The following is a 19,169-nucleotide window of genomic DNA, read 5'->3' on the forward strand; positions in this document are numbered from 1 at the left end:
TGTCAAACACTTCTGTGTCACCACACGGTGATATCCTAAACTGAAAGCAAAGAGCAGAAGTGAACCTCAAAGAGATCTGGAGAAGCCCCACCAGCTCCAGGGAGAGAACTTCCCCTTAAGACGCCTTGGCTTCACCCCCGGCACGACGACTCAGTGCCTCCTGTGAGACTGGGGGGCCAGGGGGGCCCTGGCTCTGCTTGGTGCAAAGCCGTGGTTCCTCCTCCCGTTGAAGCTGGGCATCACTCACTGGCTGGGGACTCCTCTTGCTCTTCTCCTCCTGCTGTGGCTGGCGGCTTTTCTCCGGTGGAGCAAGCTCTGCATCCTCACGGCAGCATCTGGTTTCATCTCTCCGGGGTGGTTCTGCCCGTGGCTCTGGAGCCTGGGGCAGAGGTGGGCAGCTCTTGGCCTCCCTGTCCTCACGGTACCTCACCTGGCAGCTGGAGTCCATCTCCCTCGAGACTTGTTCCCTGGCAGCTTTTGCTCCATCTCCCTGGGGCTGATGCTTCTTCTCTTCTGTGTTGCACATCTTGGGGTGCTGGCTGTCCCTCCTGTCCTCCTTGAGCTTTGCCCAGCAAGTGTCACTCTTAACACCATCCTGCTCGGAGGCAGAAGCCTGGTGACCCCCATCCTTCACCCCAGGTGTGCCCCCTTGCCGTGGCAGTTCAGGCTCCCCTGTTTCTCGCTCGCCCCTTTGGGGTCGTGACTCTGGGGGGTTGCTCTTGTCACACGGGTCTGCCAGTGGCTGGGGTGACACAGAACACTTCTTCACATAGATGGGCTGCCCCAGGTTGTGTGGCTGTTGGCAGATGATCTTGTAGGTGGTAGATTCAGGGTCGTTCAGATTCTGGATCACATGGATCAAGTATGCAATGGTCTGAGGCTCGCAGGGCGGAGGAACGACCTGCACCTCTGGTGGAACATCGGGCTCGGTGGGGATATAATGGACCCTCACATCGGTGACAGAAGCTTGCTCACCTTGTGGGCAGAGGTCTCTGTTATCCAACTCCACAGTTCGGTAGAGACACTTCTCATGTCTTTGTCCTTCATCTTCAGGTATCTGGCAGCTGTTTGGCTCAAAGGCTTTTTCCTCATGTAAAAGCCTGTGGTTCCTCCATTCTTGGTCTTCTGAGGACACACAGGGGGTGCTCTCACATGGCTCACTCCATAATTCCTTTCCCTGAGGGTGGTGCAGAAACTCCATCTCTTGTTCTTCTTCAACAATCCGGAGAACGTTTCTCTCACGGGTCTCTCTGAGGGATCTCATGGCACCTTGTTCTCCCCTGTCTTGTGTGTGGCGGCTGCGGTGATCGTAGACCCGTTGGCGATCGATCCTCCTCTCCCGCACGGGCTCTTCCCTCTCTCGTTCCCGGCAGACCCTCCTGTTGTCGTCTGGTTCTGCACAATCATGGGCACACTCTCTCCTTTCCACGTCGTCACGTGGCTCCCGTTCGCGGGTGACTCGGCGGATCCTGACGTCTGCTTCTGCTGCTGCTACTGCAGTCTCCCGTGTCCTCTCGTACGTCACCGAGTCGCCTTGTCTCCTCCCATCATCGTCGGGCTCACGTGTCTGACAATCACGCTTCTCACATGAATCTCTCAGGTTGGTCGTGGCACCTCGCTCTTCCCTTTCACGTGTCTGGCGGCTGCGGCGCTCGTAGACCTCCACCTCCAGGTCCCGCTGGCGATCGATCCTCCTCTCCCGCACAGGCTCTTCCCTCTCTCTTTTGCGGCAGACCCTCCTGTCGTCGCCTGGTTCTGCGCAATCACGGGCACACTCTCTCCTTTCCACATCGTCACGTGGCTCCCGTTCGCGAGTTACACGGCGGATCCTGACGTCTGCTTCTGCTGCTGCTACTGCAGTTTCCCGTGTCCTCTCGTACCTCACCGAGTCGCGTTGTCTCCTCCCATCATCCTCAGGCTCACGTGTCTGACAATCACGCTTCTCACATGAATCTCTCGGGTCGGTCGTGGCACCTCGCTCTTCCCTTTCGCGTGTCTGGCGGCTGCGGCGCTCGTAGACCTCCACCTCCAACTCCCGTTGGTGATTGATCCTCCTCTCCCGCACGGGCTCTTCCCTCTCTCTTTCGCGGCAGACCCTCCTGTCGTTGTCTGGTTCTGCGCAATCACGGGCACACTCTCTCCTTTCCACGTCATCACGTGGCTCCCGTTCGCGGGTGACACGGCGGATCCTGACGTCTGCTTCTGCTGCTGCTACTGCAGTTTCCCGTGTCCTCTCGTACGTCACCGAGTCGCGTTGTCTCCTCCCATCATCGTCGGGCTCGCGTGTCTGACAATCACGCCTCTCGCATGTCTCTCTCGGGTCGGTTGTGGCACCTCGCTCCTCTCTTTCGTGTGTCTGGCGGCTGCGGCGCTCGTAGACCTCCACCTCCAGGTCCCGCTGGCGATCGATCCTCCTCTCCCGCACGGGCTCTTCCCTCTCTCGTTCCCGGCAGACCCTCCTGTCGTCATCTGGTTCTGCACAATCACGGGAACACTCTCTCCTTTCCACGTCGTCACGTGGCTCCCGTTCGCGGGTGACTCGGCGGATCCTGACATCTGCTTCTGCTGCTGCTACTGCAGTTTCCCGTGTCCTCTCGTACGTCACCGAGTCACCTTGTCTCCTCCCATCATCGTCGGGCTCACGTGTCTGACAGTCGCGCCTGTCGCATGTCTCTCTCGGGTCTGTCGTGGCACCTCGCTCTTCTCTTTCGCGTGTCTGGCGGCTGCGGCGCTCGTAGACCTCCACCTCCAGGTCCCGCTGGCGATCGATCCTCCTCTCCCGCACGGGCTCTTCCCTCTCTCTTTCGCGGCAGACCCTGCTGTCGTCGTCTGGTTCTGCGCAATCACGGGCACACTCTCTCCTTTCCACGTCGTCACGTGGCTCCCGTTCGCGAGTTACACGGCGGATCCTGACGTCTGCTTCTGCTGCTGCTACTGCAGTCTCCCGTGTCCTCTCGTACGTCACCGAGTCGCCTTGTCTCCTCCCATCATCGTCGGGCTCACGTGTCTGACAATCACGCTTCTCACATGAATCTCTCAGGTTGGTCGTGGCACCTCGCTCTTCCCTTTCACGTGTCTGGCGGCTGCGGCGCTCGTAGACCTCCACCTCCAGGTCCCGCTGGCGATCGATCCTCCTCTCCCGCACAGGCTCTTCCCTCTCTCTTTCGCGGCAGACCCTCCTGTCGTCGCCTGGTTCTGCGCAATCACGGGCACACTCTCTCCTTTCCACATCGTCACGTGGCTCCCGTTCGCGGGTGACACGGCGGATCCTGACGTCTGCTTCTGCTGCTGCTACTGCAGTTTCCCGTGTCCTCTCGTACCTCACCGAGTCGTGTTGTCTCCTCCCATCATCCTTGGGCTCGCGTGTCTGACATTCACGCCTCTTGCATGTCTCTCTCGGGTCGGTCGTGGCACCTCGCTCTTCTCTTTCGCGTGTCTGGCGGCTGCGGCGCTCGTAGACCTCCACCTCCAGGTCCCGCTGGCGATCGATCCTCCTCTCCCGCACGGGCTCTTCCCTCTCTCGTTCCCGGCAGACCCTCCTGTCGTCATCTGGTTCTGCACAATCACGGGAACACTCTCTCCTTTCCACGTCGTCACGTGGCTCCCGTTCGCAGGTGACTCGGCGGATCCTGACATCTGCTTCTGCTGCTGCTACTGCAGTTTCCCGTGTCCTCTCGTACGTCACCGAGTCACCTTGTCTCCTCCCATCATCGTCGGGCTCACGTGTCTGACAGTCGCGCCTGTCGCATGTCTCTCTCGGGTCTGTCGTGGCACCTCGCTCTTCTCTTTCGCGTGTCTGGCGGCTGTGGCGCTCGTAGACCTCCACCTCCAGGTCCCGCTGGCGATCGATCCTCCTCTCCCGCACGGGCTCTTCCCTCTCTCTTTCGCGGCAGACCCTGCTGTCGTCGTCTGGTTCTTCGCAATGACGGGCACACTCTCTCCTTTCCACGTCGTCACGTGGCTCCCGTTCACGGGTGACACGGCGGATCCTGACGTCTGCTTCTGCTGCTGCTACTGCAGTCTCCCGTGTCCTCTCGTACGTCACCGAGTCGCCTTGTCTCCTCCCATCATCGTCGGGCTCACGTGTCTGACAATCACGCTTCTCACATGAATCTCTCAGGTTGGTCGTGGCACCTCGCTCTTCCCTTTCACGTGTCTGGCGGCTGCGGCGCTCGTAGACCTCCACCTCCAGGTCCCGCTGGCGATCGATCCTCCTCTCCCGCACAGGCTCTTCCCTCTCTCTTTCGCGGCAGACCCTCCTGTCGTCGCCTGGTTCTGCGCAATCACGGGCACACTCTCTCCTTTCCACATCGTCACGTGGCTCCCGTTCGCGAGTTACACGGCGGATCCTGACGTCTGCTTCTGCTGCTGCTACTGCAGTTTCCCGTGTCCTCTCGTACCTCACCGAGTCGCGTTGTCTCCTCCCATCATCCTCGGGCTCACGTGTCTGACAATCACGCTTCTCACATGAATCTCTCGGGTCGGTCGTGGCACCTCGCTCTTCCCTTTCACCTGTCTGGCGGCTGCGGCGCTCGTAGACCTCCACCTCCAGGTCCCGCTGGCGATCGATCCTCCTCTCCCGCACGGGCTCTTCCCTCTCTTGTTCCCGGCAGACCCTCCTGTCATTGTCTGGTTCTGCGCAATCACGGGCACACTCTCTCCTTTCCACGTCGTCCCGTGGCTCCCGTTCACGGGTGACACGGCGGATCCTGACGTCTGCTTCTGCTGCTGCTACTGCAGTTTCCCGTGTCCTCTCGTACGTCACCGACTCGCCTTGTCTCCTCACATCATCGTTGGGCTCACGTGTCTGACAGTCGCGCCTCTCGCATGTCTCTCTCGGATCAGTCGTGGCACCTCGCTCTTCCCTTTCACGTGTCTGGCGGCTGCGGCGCTCGTAGACCTCCACCTCCAGGTCCCGCTGGCGATCGATCCACCTCTCCCGCACGGGCTCTTCCCTCTCTCTTTCGCGGCAGACCCTGCTGTCGTCGTCTGGTTCTTCGCAATCACGGGCACACTCTCTCCTTTCCACATCGTCACATGGCTCCCGTTCGCGAGTTACACGGCGGATCCTGACGTCTGCTTCTGCTGCTGCTACTGCAGTCTCCCGTGTCCTCTCGTACCTCACCGAGTCGCGTTGTCTCCTCCCATCATCGTCGGGCTCACGTGTCTGACAATCACGCTTCTCACATGAATCTCTCAGGTCGGTCGTGGCACCTCGCTCTTTCCTTTCGCGTGTCTGGCGGCTGCGGCGCTCGTAGACCTCCACCTCCAACTCCCGTTGGTGATTGATCCTCCTCTCCCGCACGGGCTCTTCCCTCTCTCTTTCACGGCAAACCCTCCTGTCGTTGTCTGGTTCTGCGCAATCACGGGCACACTCTCTCCTTTCCACGTCGTCACGTGGCTCCCGTTCGCGGGTGACACGGCGGATCCTGATGTCTGCTTCTGCTGCTGCTACTGCAGTTTCCCGTGTCCTCTCGTACGTCACCGAGTCGCGTTGTCTCCTCCCATCATCGTCGGGCTCGCGTGTCTGACAATCACGCCTCTCGCATGTCTCTCTCGGGTCGGTTGTGGCACCTCGCTCTTCTCTTTCGTGTGTCTGGCGGCTGCGGCGCTCGTAGACCTCCACCTCCAGGTCCCGCTGGCGATCGATCCTCCTCTCCCGCACGGGCTCTTCCCTCTCTCGTTCCCGGCAGACCCTCCTGTCGTCATCTGGTTCTGCACAATCACGGGAACACTCTCTCCTTTCCACGTCGTCACGTGGTTCCCGTTCGCGGGTGACTCGGCGGATCCTGACATCTGCTTCTGCTGCTGCTACTGCAGTTTCCCGTGTCCTCTCGTACGTCACCGAGTCACCTTGTCTCCTCCCATCATCGTCGGGCTCACGTGTCTGACAGTCGCGCCTGTCGCATGTCTCTCTCGGGTCTGTCGTGGCACCTCGCTCTTCTCTTTCGCGTGTCTGGCGGCTGTGGCGCTCGTAGACCTCCACCTCCAGGTCCCGCTGGCGATCGATCCTCCTCTCCCGCACGGGCTCTTCCCTCTCTCTTTCGCGGCAGACCCTGCTGTCGTCGTCTGGTTCTTCGCAATGACGGGCACACTCTCTCCTTTCCACGTCGTCACGTGGCTCCCGTTCACGGGTGACACGGCGGATCCTGACGTCTGCTTCTGCTGCTGCTACTGCAGTTTCCCGTGTCCTCTCGTACCTCACCGAGTCACCTTGTCTCCTCCCATCATCGTCGGGCTCGCGTGTCTGACAATCACGCCTCTCGCATGTCTCTCTCGGGTCGGTTGTGGCACCTCGCTCTTCTCTTTCGCGTGTCTGGCGGCTGCGGCGCTCGTAGACCTCCACCTCCAGGTCCCGCTGGCGATCGATCCTCCTCTCCCGCACGGGCTCTTCCCTCTCTTGTTCCCGGCAGACCCTCCTGTCGTCATCTGGTTCTGCACAATCACGGGAACACTCTCTCCTTTCCACGTCGTCACGTGGCTCCCGTTCGCGAGTTACACGGCGGATCCTGACGTCTGCTTCTGCTGCTGCTACTGCAGTCTCCCGTGTCCTCTCGTACCTCACCGAGTCGCGTTGTCTCCTCCCATCATCGTCGGGCTCACGTGTCTGACAATCACGCTTCTCACATGAATCTCTCGGGTCGGTCGTGGCACCTCGCTCTTCCCTTTCGCGTGTCTGGCGGCTGCGGCGCTCGTAGACCTCCACCTCCAACTCCCGTTGGTGATTGATCCTCCTCTCCCGCACGGGCTCTTCCCTCTCTCTTTCGCGGCAGACCCTCCTGTTGTCGTCTGGTTCTGCGCAATCACGGGCACACTCTCTCCTTTCCACGTCATCACGTGGCTCCCGTTCACGGGTGACACGGCGGATCCTGACGTCTGCTTCTGCTGCTGCTACTGCAGTTTCCCGTGTCCTCTCGTACCTCACCGAGTCGTGTTGTCTCCTCCCATCATCGTCGGGCTCGCGTGTCTGACAATCACGCCTCTCGCATGTCTCTCTCGGGTCGGTTGTGGCACCTCGCTCTTCTCTTTCGCATGTCTGGCGGCTGCGGCGCTCGTAGACCTCCACCTCCAGCTCCCGCTGGCGATCGATCCTCCTCTCCCGCACGGGCTCTGCCCTCTCTCGTTCCCGGCAGACCCTCCTGTCGTCATCTGGTTCTGCACAATCACAGGAACACTCTCTCCTTTCCACGTCGTCACGTGGCTCCCGTTCGCGGGTGACTCGGCGGATCCTGACATCTGCTTCTGCTGCTGCTACTGCAGTTTCCCGTGTCCTCTCGTACGTCACCGAGTCACCTTGTCTCCTCCCATCATCGTCGGGCTCACGTGTCTGACAGTCGCGCCTGTCGCATGTCTCTCTCGGGTCTGTCGTGGCACCTCGCTCTTCTCTTTCGCGTGTCTGGCGGCTGCGGCGCTCGTAGACCTCCACCTCCAGGTCCCGCTGGCGATCGATCCTCCTCTCCCGCACAGGCTCTTCCCTCTCTCTTTCGCGGCAGACCCTCCTGTCGTCGTCTGGTTCTGCGCAATCACGGGCACACTCTCTCCTTTCCACGTCGTCACCTGGCTCCCGTTCGCGAGTTACACGGCGGATCCTGACGTCTGCTTCTGCTGCTGCTACTGCAGTCTCCCGTGTCCTCTCGTACCTCACCGAGTCGCGTTGTCTCCTCCCATCATCGTCGGGCTCACGTGTCTGACAATCACGCTTCTCACATGAATCTCTCGGGTCGGTCGTGGCACCTCGCTCTTCCCTTTCGCGTTTCTGGCGGCTGCGGCGCTCGTAGACCTCCACCTCCAACTCCCGTTGGTGATTGATCCTCCTCTCCCGCACGGGCTCTTCCCTCTCTCTTTCGCGGCAGACCCTCCTGTTGTCGTCTGGTTCTGCGCAATCACGGGCACACTCTCTCCTTTCCACGTCGTCACGTGGCTCCCGTTCGCGGGTGACTCGGCGGATCCTGACATCTGCTTCTGCTGCTGCTACTGCAGTTTCCCGTGTCCTCTCGTACCTCACCGAGTCGCGTTGTCTCCTCCCATCATCGTCGGGCTCACGTGTCTGACAATCACGCTTCTCACATGAATCTCTCGGGTCGGTCGTGGCACCTCGCTCTTCCCTTTCGCGTGTCTGGCGGCTGCGGCGCTCGTAGACCTCCACCTCCAACTCCCGTTGGTGATTGATCCTCCTCTCCCGCACGGGCTCTTCCCTCTCTCTTTCGCGGCAGACCCTCCTGTTGTCATCTGGTTCTGCGCAATCACGGGCACACTCTCTCCTTTCCACGTCGTCACGTGGCTCCCGTTCGCGGGTGACACGGCGGATCCTGACGTCTGCTTCTGCTGCTGCTACTGCAGTTTCCCGTGTCCTCTCGTACCTCACCGAGTCGTGTTGTCTCCTCCCATCATCCTTGGGCTCGCGTGTCTGACATTCACGCCTCTTGCATGTCTCTCTCGGGTCGGTCGTGGCACCTCGCTCTTCTCTTTCGCGTGTCTGGCGGCTGCGGCGCTCGTAGACCTCCACCTCCAGGTCCCGCTGGCGATCGATCTTCTTCTCCCGCACGGAGAGGGATTGTTCATCCCATTTCTCTTCCTGATGGATGTCTCTCTCACTTTCTTGAGATTTAATCTTCCGTTCCTGTGTTTTTACTTGATCACAGATTTCTCTTTCTGGTTCACAGGTATCATCGTTCCTGAGATCGAGCTCTAGCGGTTCCTGTATGTTTGACTGATATGGGCGTGTTGAATCCAGGCTTTCAGGCTCATGTTTCTGGTGGCTTCTCTGTTCAAGTGCTTTTTGTTCCAGCTCACGTACGTGGTAGCGGTTTCTCTCTCCTGTGAGTAATTCAGGTTTACATGGCTGATTGTGACTTCCTCTATCTGCTTCTTGTGGCCGCTGGTTTTTTTGATCATTTGATGGTCGTGCTGGCTCCTGCGGCTGACGGCTACTCCACCGGTTTGGCAGTGGTTGTGGTTCACAGGTCTGGCTGCGACTCCTCACGTCTGCCAGTTGTTCTGGCTGAGGCCTCTCTTGATTTTGCCTCTCATCTGCCTGCACTCCAGGCTCATGTGCTTGCAAGCTGCCGCGCTTGCAGGCTTGTACATCTCCTTGTCTGTCTTGCTCCAGGGGCTGACGTCTTCTCTGGCTTTTCCGTTGGTCGCATGGCTCTTGGCTTCTTTCTTCATATACCTCAGGGATTGGCTCCTCTGGCTCACTGCATCGTTTTGCATTGTTTCTGCTTTGTGTGTTACGTTGTTGGCGATGACTTCCCGCTTCCTCTGGTGTTTCAAGCTCGTTGACCCCTGTTTCTCGTTGCAGCTCAGGTTCACAGGGGGGATGATGATTACTCTCACAGCTTTGAGAGTCTCCCTCTGTTACTCTTCCTCTGTTCTTAACTTCAGGCTCTTGGAGTGACTTTCCACTGGTTTTCAGCTCTGTTCTTTGCAGAAGGCATGGTCCCTTCGGCAGGTACCAGTAGCAGGCCTTAGCCACTCTGAACACCAAAAGCAGGAACTCATTAAAATCTATTTCCCCATCACCATCCCACTCCAGGAACTGCAGAATCTTGTCAATCGTCTGAGGGTCACGTGGCTTCTGCAGGGAAAACACACACACAGGGAAACAAAAAAGGGATTTTAGCCTTCCTGCTCCTTGTCTGAGAAATGCAAATACAGGGACAACTGTAATCCTTTCTCTGTCCATCTCTACACCTTCACTTTTACAGCTCAACAGCTACTCCATGTCTTTGTTCTCCATTTTCCTGGTTGTTCCCTGGCTGCAGCTAACCATCTCTCTTCTCTTTGGGATATGCTGTATTACTCTACTGGATGCATTTCCTTCCTACCTTTGAAAGAAAACCATACCTCGCATGGTTCATTCTCCCGCTTTTGCCCTTTTGCTCATGGAAAAATGGGTTGGAAGAGCTGTCGAAGCAGTCAGTGAAAAGGAATGCAACTGCTGCTCCCCTTTGGTGAAAGCCTCCCCATCCCACTGGCATAAGAATCATCCCCTCTCCACAAGGAGATTTTGCAGTCCCTGCACTCCAGTCTTGGCCTCAAGCCCTCCCCCTTGCAGCAGCACTCACAGCTATGACATCTGCAAACTCTCTCTGGATGAACTGTTTCATCCTCCGTCGGCTGAGTTTGGAGTAGTCTCCATCTTCCTTTGCATGTTTGTGAAAGGTGCTGATGATGATGGAAATGCTGTCTAAGAAGCGAGACATCTTCCTGCAGATTCAAGCAAGCCTGCAAGAAAAGGAGCAGACCTAAGGATGGGGGATTTCCTTGCCTCTGAAGTGTGAAAAGAGGAGGGACAATTGCTGGGGTCAGGCTGCGTGCGTTAATGGGACGCTGGGTGCCATGTGCTGTGTGTCAGCTCCTGTGCCATGGCGAGCTCTGTTTCACCAGAGCACTGGGAAGAAATTCAAATGTTTAGGGGTTTTAGTGGGATGGGGAGTGTCCTCCAAGTTGTCTGCTGACGTATTTGAGTGACGTTTGATATGGGGATGGCAGGATGCCTGCATTTATGGGTCGTAGGGAGGGAACTGGGAATGGTGACTCAAGAGGTGCTCCAAGAACCCGTCCCCATGGGGCTATACTAGGTACTTATGTTTCCAAGACCCACGCTGCTATTTCTGCCTGGCACTGAGATACACCAGCTTCTGTGAAGCAGCTTAGAGGATGTCTAACGCAGTGCTGGTGAGGCTGGTAAGATCTAGCTGGGTCAGAGACAGGTAGAGTGCTTACAGGGAGTTAAAACAAGCTCTGTGGCTGATGCTGCTGTGACCAGTAGTAATGCAAAACAATTGATAAAGCTTTCATTACAGCATCAGTTCATTGGCAGATAGATTTTAACCAGCAGGGAACTGTCAGATCACCTAGGTCAGAGTTACTTTTTTAATTTTACTGAGATCTGCTTGGCAGAAAACAGTGCTGCTGTTGGAGCTTTGTGTCTGGAAACCTCAAAAGCCACCTCCTTCCTTCCTCCTCGCAGGATCCCCAAACCTGTGTCAGGTATGTTAGTGCTGAGATCTCAGCTCGCAGCTGGGGAAGCTGTCCCACGTCTGCCTTGCCACCTCTCTAACATGCACATACACATGAACACACGTGCACATCTCTGCGTACGAAATCCTGGGTTTTAGTGTTTCTGTAGAAAACAGAAAATTTCTCCAATCTGTTCATTCTGCCTGGGAGCTGATTCCAGACCAAAGTAAAGCACAAAACCTGGCTCCGTCTCTCATTTTCCCTTTGAGAAAAGCTGCCTCTACACATGGACACAGGATGACAGCATGCAAGCGTCCAAATAACACAGACCAACATTTCACTGGATATAAAAGCAAAAGACTCTCAGAAAATACTGCAGCAGGAACAACGCTGCCACCCAACATGAATCCAATAGAAATAACGTGTCCTTGCCCAGCAAAGTGCACATTTCAGAAGGAGTGACTTACCCAAATCACCAGCGGGATCAAGTGGGATTCCTGTGAAGCCGTGCGGAGTGATCGGAGAACCCGAGTGCTTTTATAGGGTCCTTGACGGAGCTACAGACAGGAGACACCCTTTGTGGATGCTGTCCTGATTCATCTTTGGCCAAGCCCAGCTGCACCTTGACGTCCTCAAACGGGTTATTTAACTTATCATCCCCTTACCTATCATTTTAACCCAGAAATAGCAGTTGCCATGTGGCAATTCAGGCACTGGCTGGTTCCACCTAATCCAGACTGTAAAGTTATTTTACAGGATGATTATATTTCAGATTTTAAAAAATCTGGAGTAGCTATAAAGTGTATATGTGTATTTATGGGAGGGTGTATTTTTATATAAATGTGCATTTGCATAGGTATGAATTTATAATACACACACGCACTCATAAAAATAGCAGCAGAATGAAATTTTGAGGATGGGGACAGAAGTGTGGATGGTAGCAGAGCTTGCTATGAGCAGATCAGGGACCATCGAGATCTGTATGGCCCATGATCTTGGTACCACAACATCAGAGACTATTTTTGTTTGCTTTTTGTGCAGTTCCTTTGGCACCTTGGGCCTGAGGTCGATGGGCTTTTGCTCACAGAAGGTCAGAAGAAGAACTAAGCACTATGAAAATGATGAAATGCAGGTGCACCGCAGTGAGATCCCCAAATTCTCCAGGTCTTGGCTTATGTGGCATCCTTGTATTTTATTTTTGTTAACTTCTTATTAAGGAGCCTTACTGTTATATTATCCAGGTTTTTGTTGGAAAAAATCCAACCACAAACAGAACATTTTAAAATGGTAAACTTTGCAAAATGAATTTTCATACTAGAAAATGTCTCTTCAATAAGCAATGACTTTTCATTGAGAAAAATCACGATAAAACACTTTTCATATTAACTGTCTTCCATGAATGACTTTCATTTCAACTTTGCTTGATCTTTAATTAAAAATAAAAGCAGAAACCTCCCTGCCGCGAGGTCAATTCATGTTGAATCTTCATCTGGTTGCCCTAGGCAGCTTTTGCTGTAATTACCTCTACAATCTTCTTTTTTTAAATCTTTTGACAGTAAAATAATTAGAGACCAACTGATTCCTTTATTCACCCTGAACTCTCCCAGTACCCAGAGCAAATAAGGAAGATACCAGCCATGCCACCTGGGCCCCTGCTTTTGGTTTTGGAGGTAGGATGCTGCCTTGACAAGCATGACGGAGACATTGCAGAGAGCCTTCAGAGCATGAACTTGTCACACAGCCTTGGGTGAGTGTCTCATCTGGCCCATCTGTAAGGTAAGATCATACTGGGTGTAGGAGCCTAATTAATTAGTGCTGGTAACACCTTGGGGATACTCATACAAGTGCGTATGAAGGATTGTTACTAACCATACTTCATTTTTGAACTTTTTTTTAAGATTAAATTATACTTGTGCAAATTATACCCCACCTGTGGGATAATAATACCCTTGGGAAACTGTAATTTTATGGTAGATTGGAGTTATTATTAAAATTAGAGTATTAGAGTGCGGCTTGGTGTCCTGTAACAGTCCGTAATCCCCCCCGCAGGGGCTGGGGCAGTGCGGGATGATCAGCTGCCCTGTGAGCCGTCGAGCAGAGTTCGGGTTTTGATGCAGGAAAAGGTATGTTGCGTTTCGGCCATGCACATGCTGGCATGCTCGCCTGCTTTCTTGGGCTTTGCTGCCCTTCCCAGGGGCATTTCAAAAAAGAATTTCAAAGTATGTTGTAGGCAGCACTGAAGACCCCGTTTCTCCAAGAGTTTCATTCTCCCCAAAGATGCTTTCATAGGATGGGAGTTGGGTAGGTTTTTAAAAGCTATTACCCAAGAGGGTGGGGTCCATCCTCCTTACCCAATTCTGTGCCCATCCCCGTCACCGTTTATATAAGGTGACCAAACTTCTGTTGCATTTAATCTTAGAGGATCTGGGCTCTTTGTGTGGTGTACGAAAGATCTTTTCTCTTCCAACACCTCCCAGACTTGCAAGACTCTTAGGTATTTGTGTCAGTGGGATTATTTTCACGTTCTACTTAAAATGAACTAAAAACCCCCTCTCAACTTCAAATATGACACTCCTGATGGCAAAAGTAGTGTTATTCAGAATAGAGCATATAATTAACATGTCCCTAACAGGGCTTGGTGCTTGCCTGATCTGGGAGGTCAGTTTTTTATTGATATTGCAAAAGGCGGCAGCTGATGGACTGAGACTACAGAGGGATGTTTGGGTCTGGTGATTTTAGACCCCAAATCAGAGCTAATAAGAAGCAAAGAGCTATTGGACAAACCTCTGAGACCTATTTTACAGGAAAAATGGAGTTCTCTGAAAAATGAAATGTTCTGAGAAATATCTAGGTGGAATGGGATTTTGACAGATAGGTGATGAAATTTAAGTCTTGACTCTCCCATTGCATGTCCACAGCTGTCATGAGGTAGTTCAGAACATATTATTGCTCATATGTTTTATCAGTAGTAGAGCAGACTGGTGTACTTCGTGTCTCCTACATTTACTTTTGACATTAGCACTTTTAAACCAAATCATATTTGTGATGTACATTCTGGGGATAGTTTTGAAATGCTGGTTTTTCTGATTCAGCGCTTAGCAAATTGTGAAATTCTGGGGTGTCCCAGAGGAATGACGTTTTATTTTCCAGTGAGGTCTCTGCGTGCTGCTTGTCACCGGCCACAGAGCAGGAGGTGCGAGTGCATTTATCGTGCTGATTTTGCTGATAGGTCGCAAGTGAAAGATAACATGGTGAAAAACAGGCTGAGCATCACCTTCCCTGTGGGATGCGAGTCCTTGGGCCTGCCTGGTGGTCCAGCATGTCTGAACCCCCTAATAAACCCCACTGACTTCACTGGACTGCTCATGCCCTCAGAGTTGTCCGCATTCCTATGTGCATGTCTGGACAAGTGGCCGAGGACCTGGTCCCCCAAACTGCCTGAACTGAATCTGAGATTGAGATCGGCTCCGTTTGTGCGTGATTTGCATGTCAGCTTTTTATCTCTGGCCTCTCAGTTGTTGCTGAGACTGGATGTACCCAAATAATCATTTTTCCTGTGTTTAATACATCTCCACTTCTTTGCTTGGAGACTTCCATAGCTAATAGGGATTTTTGATCTTCATAGCACGCTCCACATTCCCCTTGCTTCTGAGATTATTAATAAGTGAGGTTAAATAGGACAAATCCCTCCCATTCAGTGTTAAGCAGCTGTTTATTCTTTTCACAACAGACATGAAAAACGTCTGGAGCAGATGGATGCTGTGAGGGATCTGTTCAGGTTGGCTGTGCTGTTGTGTTAATCCAGACTTCTACCCTCTCTGAAGACACCTCTTGCAGGGATGTCACATCCCTGCCCGCAGGGAGCAATCGATTCACCTCGGCTAAATTGCAAAGGCAGCTGAGCAGCAGCTCCTTTAGGCTATCCACCCCCAAGACACGCCTGCCTCTGCAGCCCTCCCTCCATCTGCACCCTGGAGCAATCTGGCCATATGTCATGCAAGGGACGGACGCTCAGGTCCTCTGCACCACATCACATCAACCTGGCTGTTTGCTCAGAGCTGGGCTGAGGGCTCGCTTGCAGTAACACACTGGGACACAGGGATGTTTTGCCTTCAGTTTTATTGCTTTGCTTACACAGGCAGAGGCAGAGGAGCAGTAAGAAGGGAAGGTCTCTAGTCATGCATAGCTCAGTAAGAGCCAGGGGTGTGAAGCCCAGAGTTAATAAGGAATCAGACAAGACATGACAAATAGAAATGCAAAACCAGAGTGGGACTGGACAAAATGTACCTCCTTGCAGGGGGCAAGAGCCTCACTTAGATGGGGGCTTGTTTCAGCCTTTACTGCTGTGGTGGCCACTGATACAGAGGCTGCAGGAGCTGCTGCTCTATAGGGGGTTGTCTTTGGTGATGAGCGTTTTGTTGCTGTTGTGCTGGACAAGACGGAGCCTCTGCCCCGCTGTGCTCCAGCTCCAGCACCTTGGATTCAGGGAGCTGATGGCGAGCTGGGTCATGGCACGTTCCCCAGGGCTTGAGATCCCAACGGGGGCTTGCACCCCGCTGTGGGCGCAGCAGCTTCTGGGTCTTGCCAGGGTTGGGGTCCTGCTGAGGGGCCTCACAGACCTGAGTCTTGTTGTTTGGGTCACTTCCTTGTGTCTCAGAGGGAAAATTGAGGTCCTGCTGTGCTGCGTCAGTCTCTGGGCTCTGATGGTGGTTTGAACCCTGTCCTGGTGCCTCTGTTTCTTGGGCCTGGTGGGTTTTTGGGTCCTGTTTTGGTGTCTCAGTCTCTTCATCCTTATGGGTATCTCTGTCCTGCTCTGAGGTTGCAGTGTCCAGTATCTCATCTCTCTCTGGATCCCCTTCTGGTGCTTCAGTCCTGTCATCCTGATGGTTGTCCTGGTCCAGCTTTGATGTCTCATCCTCCTGGGTTTGATCATTGTCCTGGTCCTGCTTTGATGTCTCACCCTCCTGGGTTTGATCATTTTCCTGGTCCTGCTTTGATGTCTCACCCTCCTGGGTTTGATCATTGTCCTGGTCCTGCTCTGATGTCTCACCCTCCTGGGTTTGATGGTTGTCCTGGTCCTGCTTTGATGTCTCACCCTCCTGGGTTTGATGGTTGTCCTGGTCCTGCTCTGGTGTCTCACCCTCCTGGGTTTGATGGTTGTCCTGGTCCTGTGTCTCAGTGTCCTGGACCTGATTGTTCACACCCTGCTCAGGGACCTGCTGGTTGCTTGAGACCCTCCCTGCTGCGTGTAGCCCCGACAGCTGCTCCCCACCTGTCTTCTCTTGTGCTGTTGGCTCTTGACCATCTTCTGGTGCCTGGTGCTGCTGGAGTGGCTTGTAACAAGCCTTGGCCATGCGGAAAACCAGGCTGAGCAACTCGCTGAAGTCAACCCTGCAGTTGCTGTCATCATCCAGGAAGCACAGCACCTTCTTGATGGTTTTGGGGTCCTGGGGGTTCTGTAAAGAGACAAAATGGTGTTGGCAAAGCCTGTGAACCATTTGTGCCATCTCTCTAGGAGCACTCAAGCAGTCTCAGGGCAGAAAGGCGCACCCGCGGCAGGCGCCAGCTGTGGGGCTGGACCCTCACCTCCAACGCATCTGCAAACTCCTGCTCAATGAGCTGCCTCAGCTCCTCCCTGCTCAGGGGGCTGCAGTTGCCGTCGCTTCTGGCACACACGTAGAAAGCAGCAACAATGCCATTGATGTTTTCCTGGAGCTGGGCCATCTCCCTGCAAAACTGAGGACGTCTGTGAGAAAAACACAGACAAAAAGGGGCTTTTTTTGTTTGTTTGTTTGCTTGGTTTTTCAGATAAGTCACTTTCAAACAACACAGCTGGATATGCAGAGAGAGAAAGAAAAGCCAGAGAAGAGCACAGATAAAATGAAACTGTATGAGGGGAGGTAAAGAGAGAGCAAGAAGGATTTCACAGAAAAACAAATCTGAGAAATGAAACTCAGCTGCAGAGATGGCTGGAGAGGTGAGATACAGTGAGAGCTGAAAGGCTGGGGACACACAATAAGAGAGGAGGAAAAAAAAAATCCCATTTTGTTTTCTCTGGAGCAGAGCAGAGCTGTGAATCGAGGTCGTCTCTAATGAACCATCGAATAGTGTAATTCCAGATCATTATTATTTCTTTCCTCCAGGACAGCTCAGCAGTGGCAGCTTCAGGGACATCGTCACGGCCAGAAGCTCCTGCTTTCCTGCAGGTAGCAAAGTCAGACAGCATGAAAAAGCAGTCCAGGCTTACCTGGGTGAGGAGTAGGAGCGCTGAGCTTCAGGAGCACAGTCTGGAGCAGGTCAGCTCTCAGCCATCTTATATACAGTTCAGGACCACAGCCTGCATCTTCCAGAGGAGACACCCCTTCATCAGGGCGACCTGAAACATCTCTCACCCAATTACATTGTCATGCCCCTGTCTTCATTTGTCTCTTTCTCATTAACTTCTACTCAGATGCTTTTCTCTGGAGTTAATGCATGATCCTTCCTAAACTTGCCGCACCTGCAGACACATTTCAGAGGAATTTAACAAAAAAAGCTATTTTTACCACTGAAGGATTTAGTTTAAGGTGATGCCTGACAACGCCCGTGACTCTTGTGTTTGGCAAACGTGTTTTGTGAGAAGGCAATCCCCAGTGACTGACATGCCAGGGAGGAGACCGCCCGGGAGCACTTGCACGGTGAATAAAGAGAAAAGAAAACAAAGGAAGAAAAATGAGGATATTGTAATGCCAAGATTAACGTGATTCCTTCCAGAAACTCCCTCTTCTGGATCCCGACGGGGAGGTAGGCATCGAGCAAAGAAATCTTTTCAAACAGTGCCACCAAGTGGCATTTGGAGCAGGACAGAGGGTGACATGGTGTGTCCCAGAGCCAGCGGGCAGCTGGGGATTGTGGGCACGGTGGGCTGCGATCACCCATTTACCAGAAGGGGAAACCGAGGCACATGGCAAGGAAGGGACTTAAACTCCTTGTGCTGTGTCCAGCACCAGTCCCCACTGCAACCCTGTGTCCTGTGGGTGACGCCACCATACTGGGGCCCAGTGGGTTGACTGGCAGCCTCATAGACCTACATACAGGTGTTGCTGTTTGCTCAGGGAAGTAGATTTTATATCTGCCTATGCTGTCTTATTGCCTGCCAAATGCAGTGTGACATGCAAGTTGTTTCCTAGGCAATTTGAGTAGATCCCTTACTTTAGCCTTCTATTTTTCAAAGTCCTTTTCTTGGCCAATACATGTTTAGTAAGAAAGACTAGAGAAAAATGATATCAGAAATCTATATAGCTTTTAAAGTACAAGGTGTTTTGGGCATAGAAAATAAAATACATCCAGTTTTGTACTAAAGAAAGCACTTTCAGGAAAATGCCCTGGCTTGCTTCATGCCTGGCAGGGGGAAGGTTAATGAGTCCCACTTCGTTTAGGTGAAGTCCTTGCAGGGGGGCATGGAAGGGCTTGGAGAGGATAACTACGGGATGCTGCAGGGTCAGGACGCTTCGCAGCCTGTCCTGTCCTTTGGTTGTCTGCTGAGTCCTCTTGAGCTCAGGGCTCCTTTTTCTCCGGCTGGTTCTCTCTGAAACCATGCCCTTTCTTTACGCTGGGAGGTTTCTAATATATCACAGTTTTAATTCTAGGTGCCATCAAGCATCTCTTCCGTCAGCATGAGCGGGCAGTGCCCGGGGGGGAGCCGTGATCTCCTCCCCAATACCCTTTTATTTCTGGCTATCAACCTTTCTATCAGACCTGCAGGGAAACGCACCACTATCCTCTAACATGTGGTGTGTTTGCTGCAAACCTTCTCATTAAGCTGCAGTGAGGGTGGGGGGCAATTACTGGGGCACCTTGGAGAGGCAGAAGTGGTTAGGGTGTTTTTGGTGAAGTTATTTCTAGTCAAACCACCCAGACCCTGATCAGGGCGGTTTCTCCTCTTGTAGACAACTGTAGACAATAACAGGTTTATGTTGTACAGGATTTCACAGATGCTTTATGAAGGAGAAAAGGTTAAAAGGTCAAATGATACGTGAAGAAGTTAAAAGTTCTGCAGAACAGAAAAGAGAAAAACAACACTTTTAGCAGAGCTTGCAATAAATTATGTTCAATCCAGGGAGTGGAGGGCAGGTGCTCCTGCACCAGTGCTAATGAAATCCCATGAAACTTCAGTGATGCTGCCTTCAGAGCTGTGAAAGAGGAAGGGAGGTTTTGCACAAGCT

The 19,169-nt window shown here is 53.3% G+C and overlaps 2 protein-coding genes across 2 annotated transcripts; both read right to left on the bottom strand.

Annotated features, from left to right (window-relative positions):
• Window positions 1–115: 115 nt before the first annotated feature.
• Window positions 116–10,205, bottom strand: LOC141936159 (uncharacterized). Its single transcript, XM_074852884.1, has 6 exons — window positions 10,068–10,205; window positions 8,546–9,577; window positions 7,375–8,197; window positions 4,187–7,014; window positions 1,316–2,746; window positions 116–1,087 (listed from the first exon to the last, which is right to left on the bottom strand). The coding sequence occupies exons 1-6, from the start codon at window positions 10,203–10,205 to the stop codon at window positions 116–118; spliced, it is 7,224 nt and encodes a 2,407-aa protein (XP_074708985.1).
• Window positions 10,206–15,302: 5,097 nt separating this feature from the next.
• Window positions 15,303–16,701, bottom strand: LOC141936344 (uncharacterized). Its single transcript, XM_074853223.1, has 2 exons — window positions 16,552–16,701; window positions 15,303–16,421 (listed from the first exon to the last, which is right to left on the bottom strand). Exons 1-2 carry the CDS (start codon window positions 16,687–16,689, stop codon window positions 15,303–15,305), a joined length of 1,257 nt encoding a protein of 418 aa, XP_074709324.1. The 5' UTR covers window positions 16,690–16,701.
• Between the last annotated feature and the right edge of the window lie 2,468 nt (window positions 16,702–19,169).

The sequence above is a fragment of the Strix uralensis genome, chromosome 32 (assembly GCF_047716275.1).
Source record: "Strix uralensis isolate ZFMK-TIS-50842 chromosome 32, bStrUra1, whole genome shotgun sequence".
NCBI classification, from domain to species: domain Eukaryota; kingdom Metazoa; phylum Chordata; class Aves; order Strigiformes; family Strigidae; genus Strix; species Strix uralensis.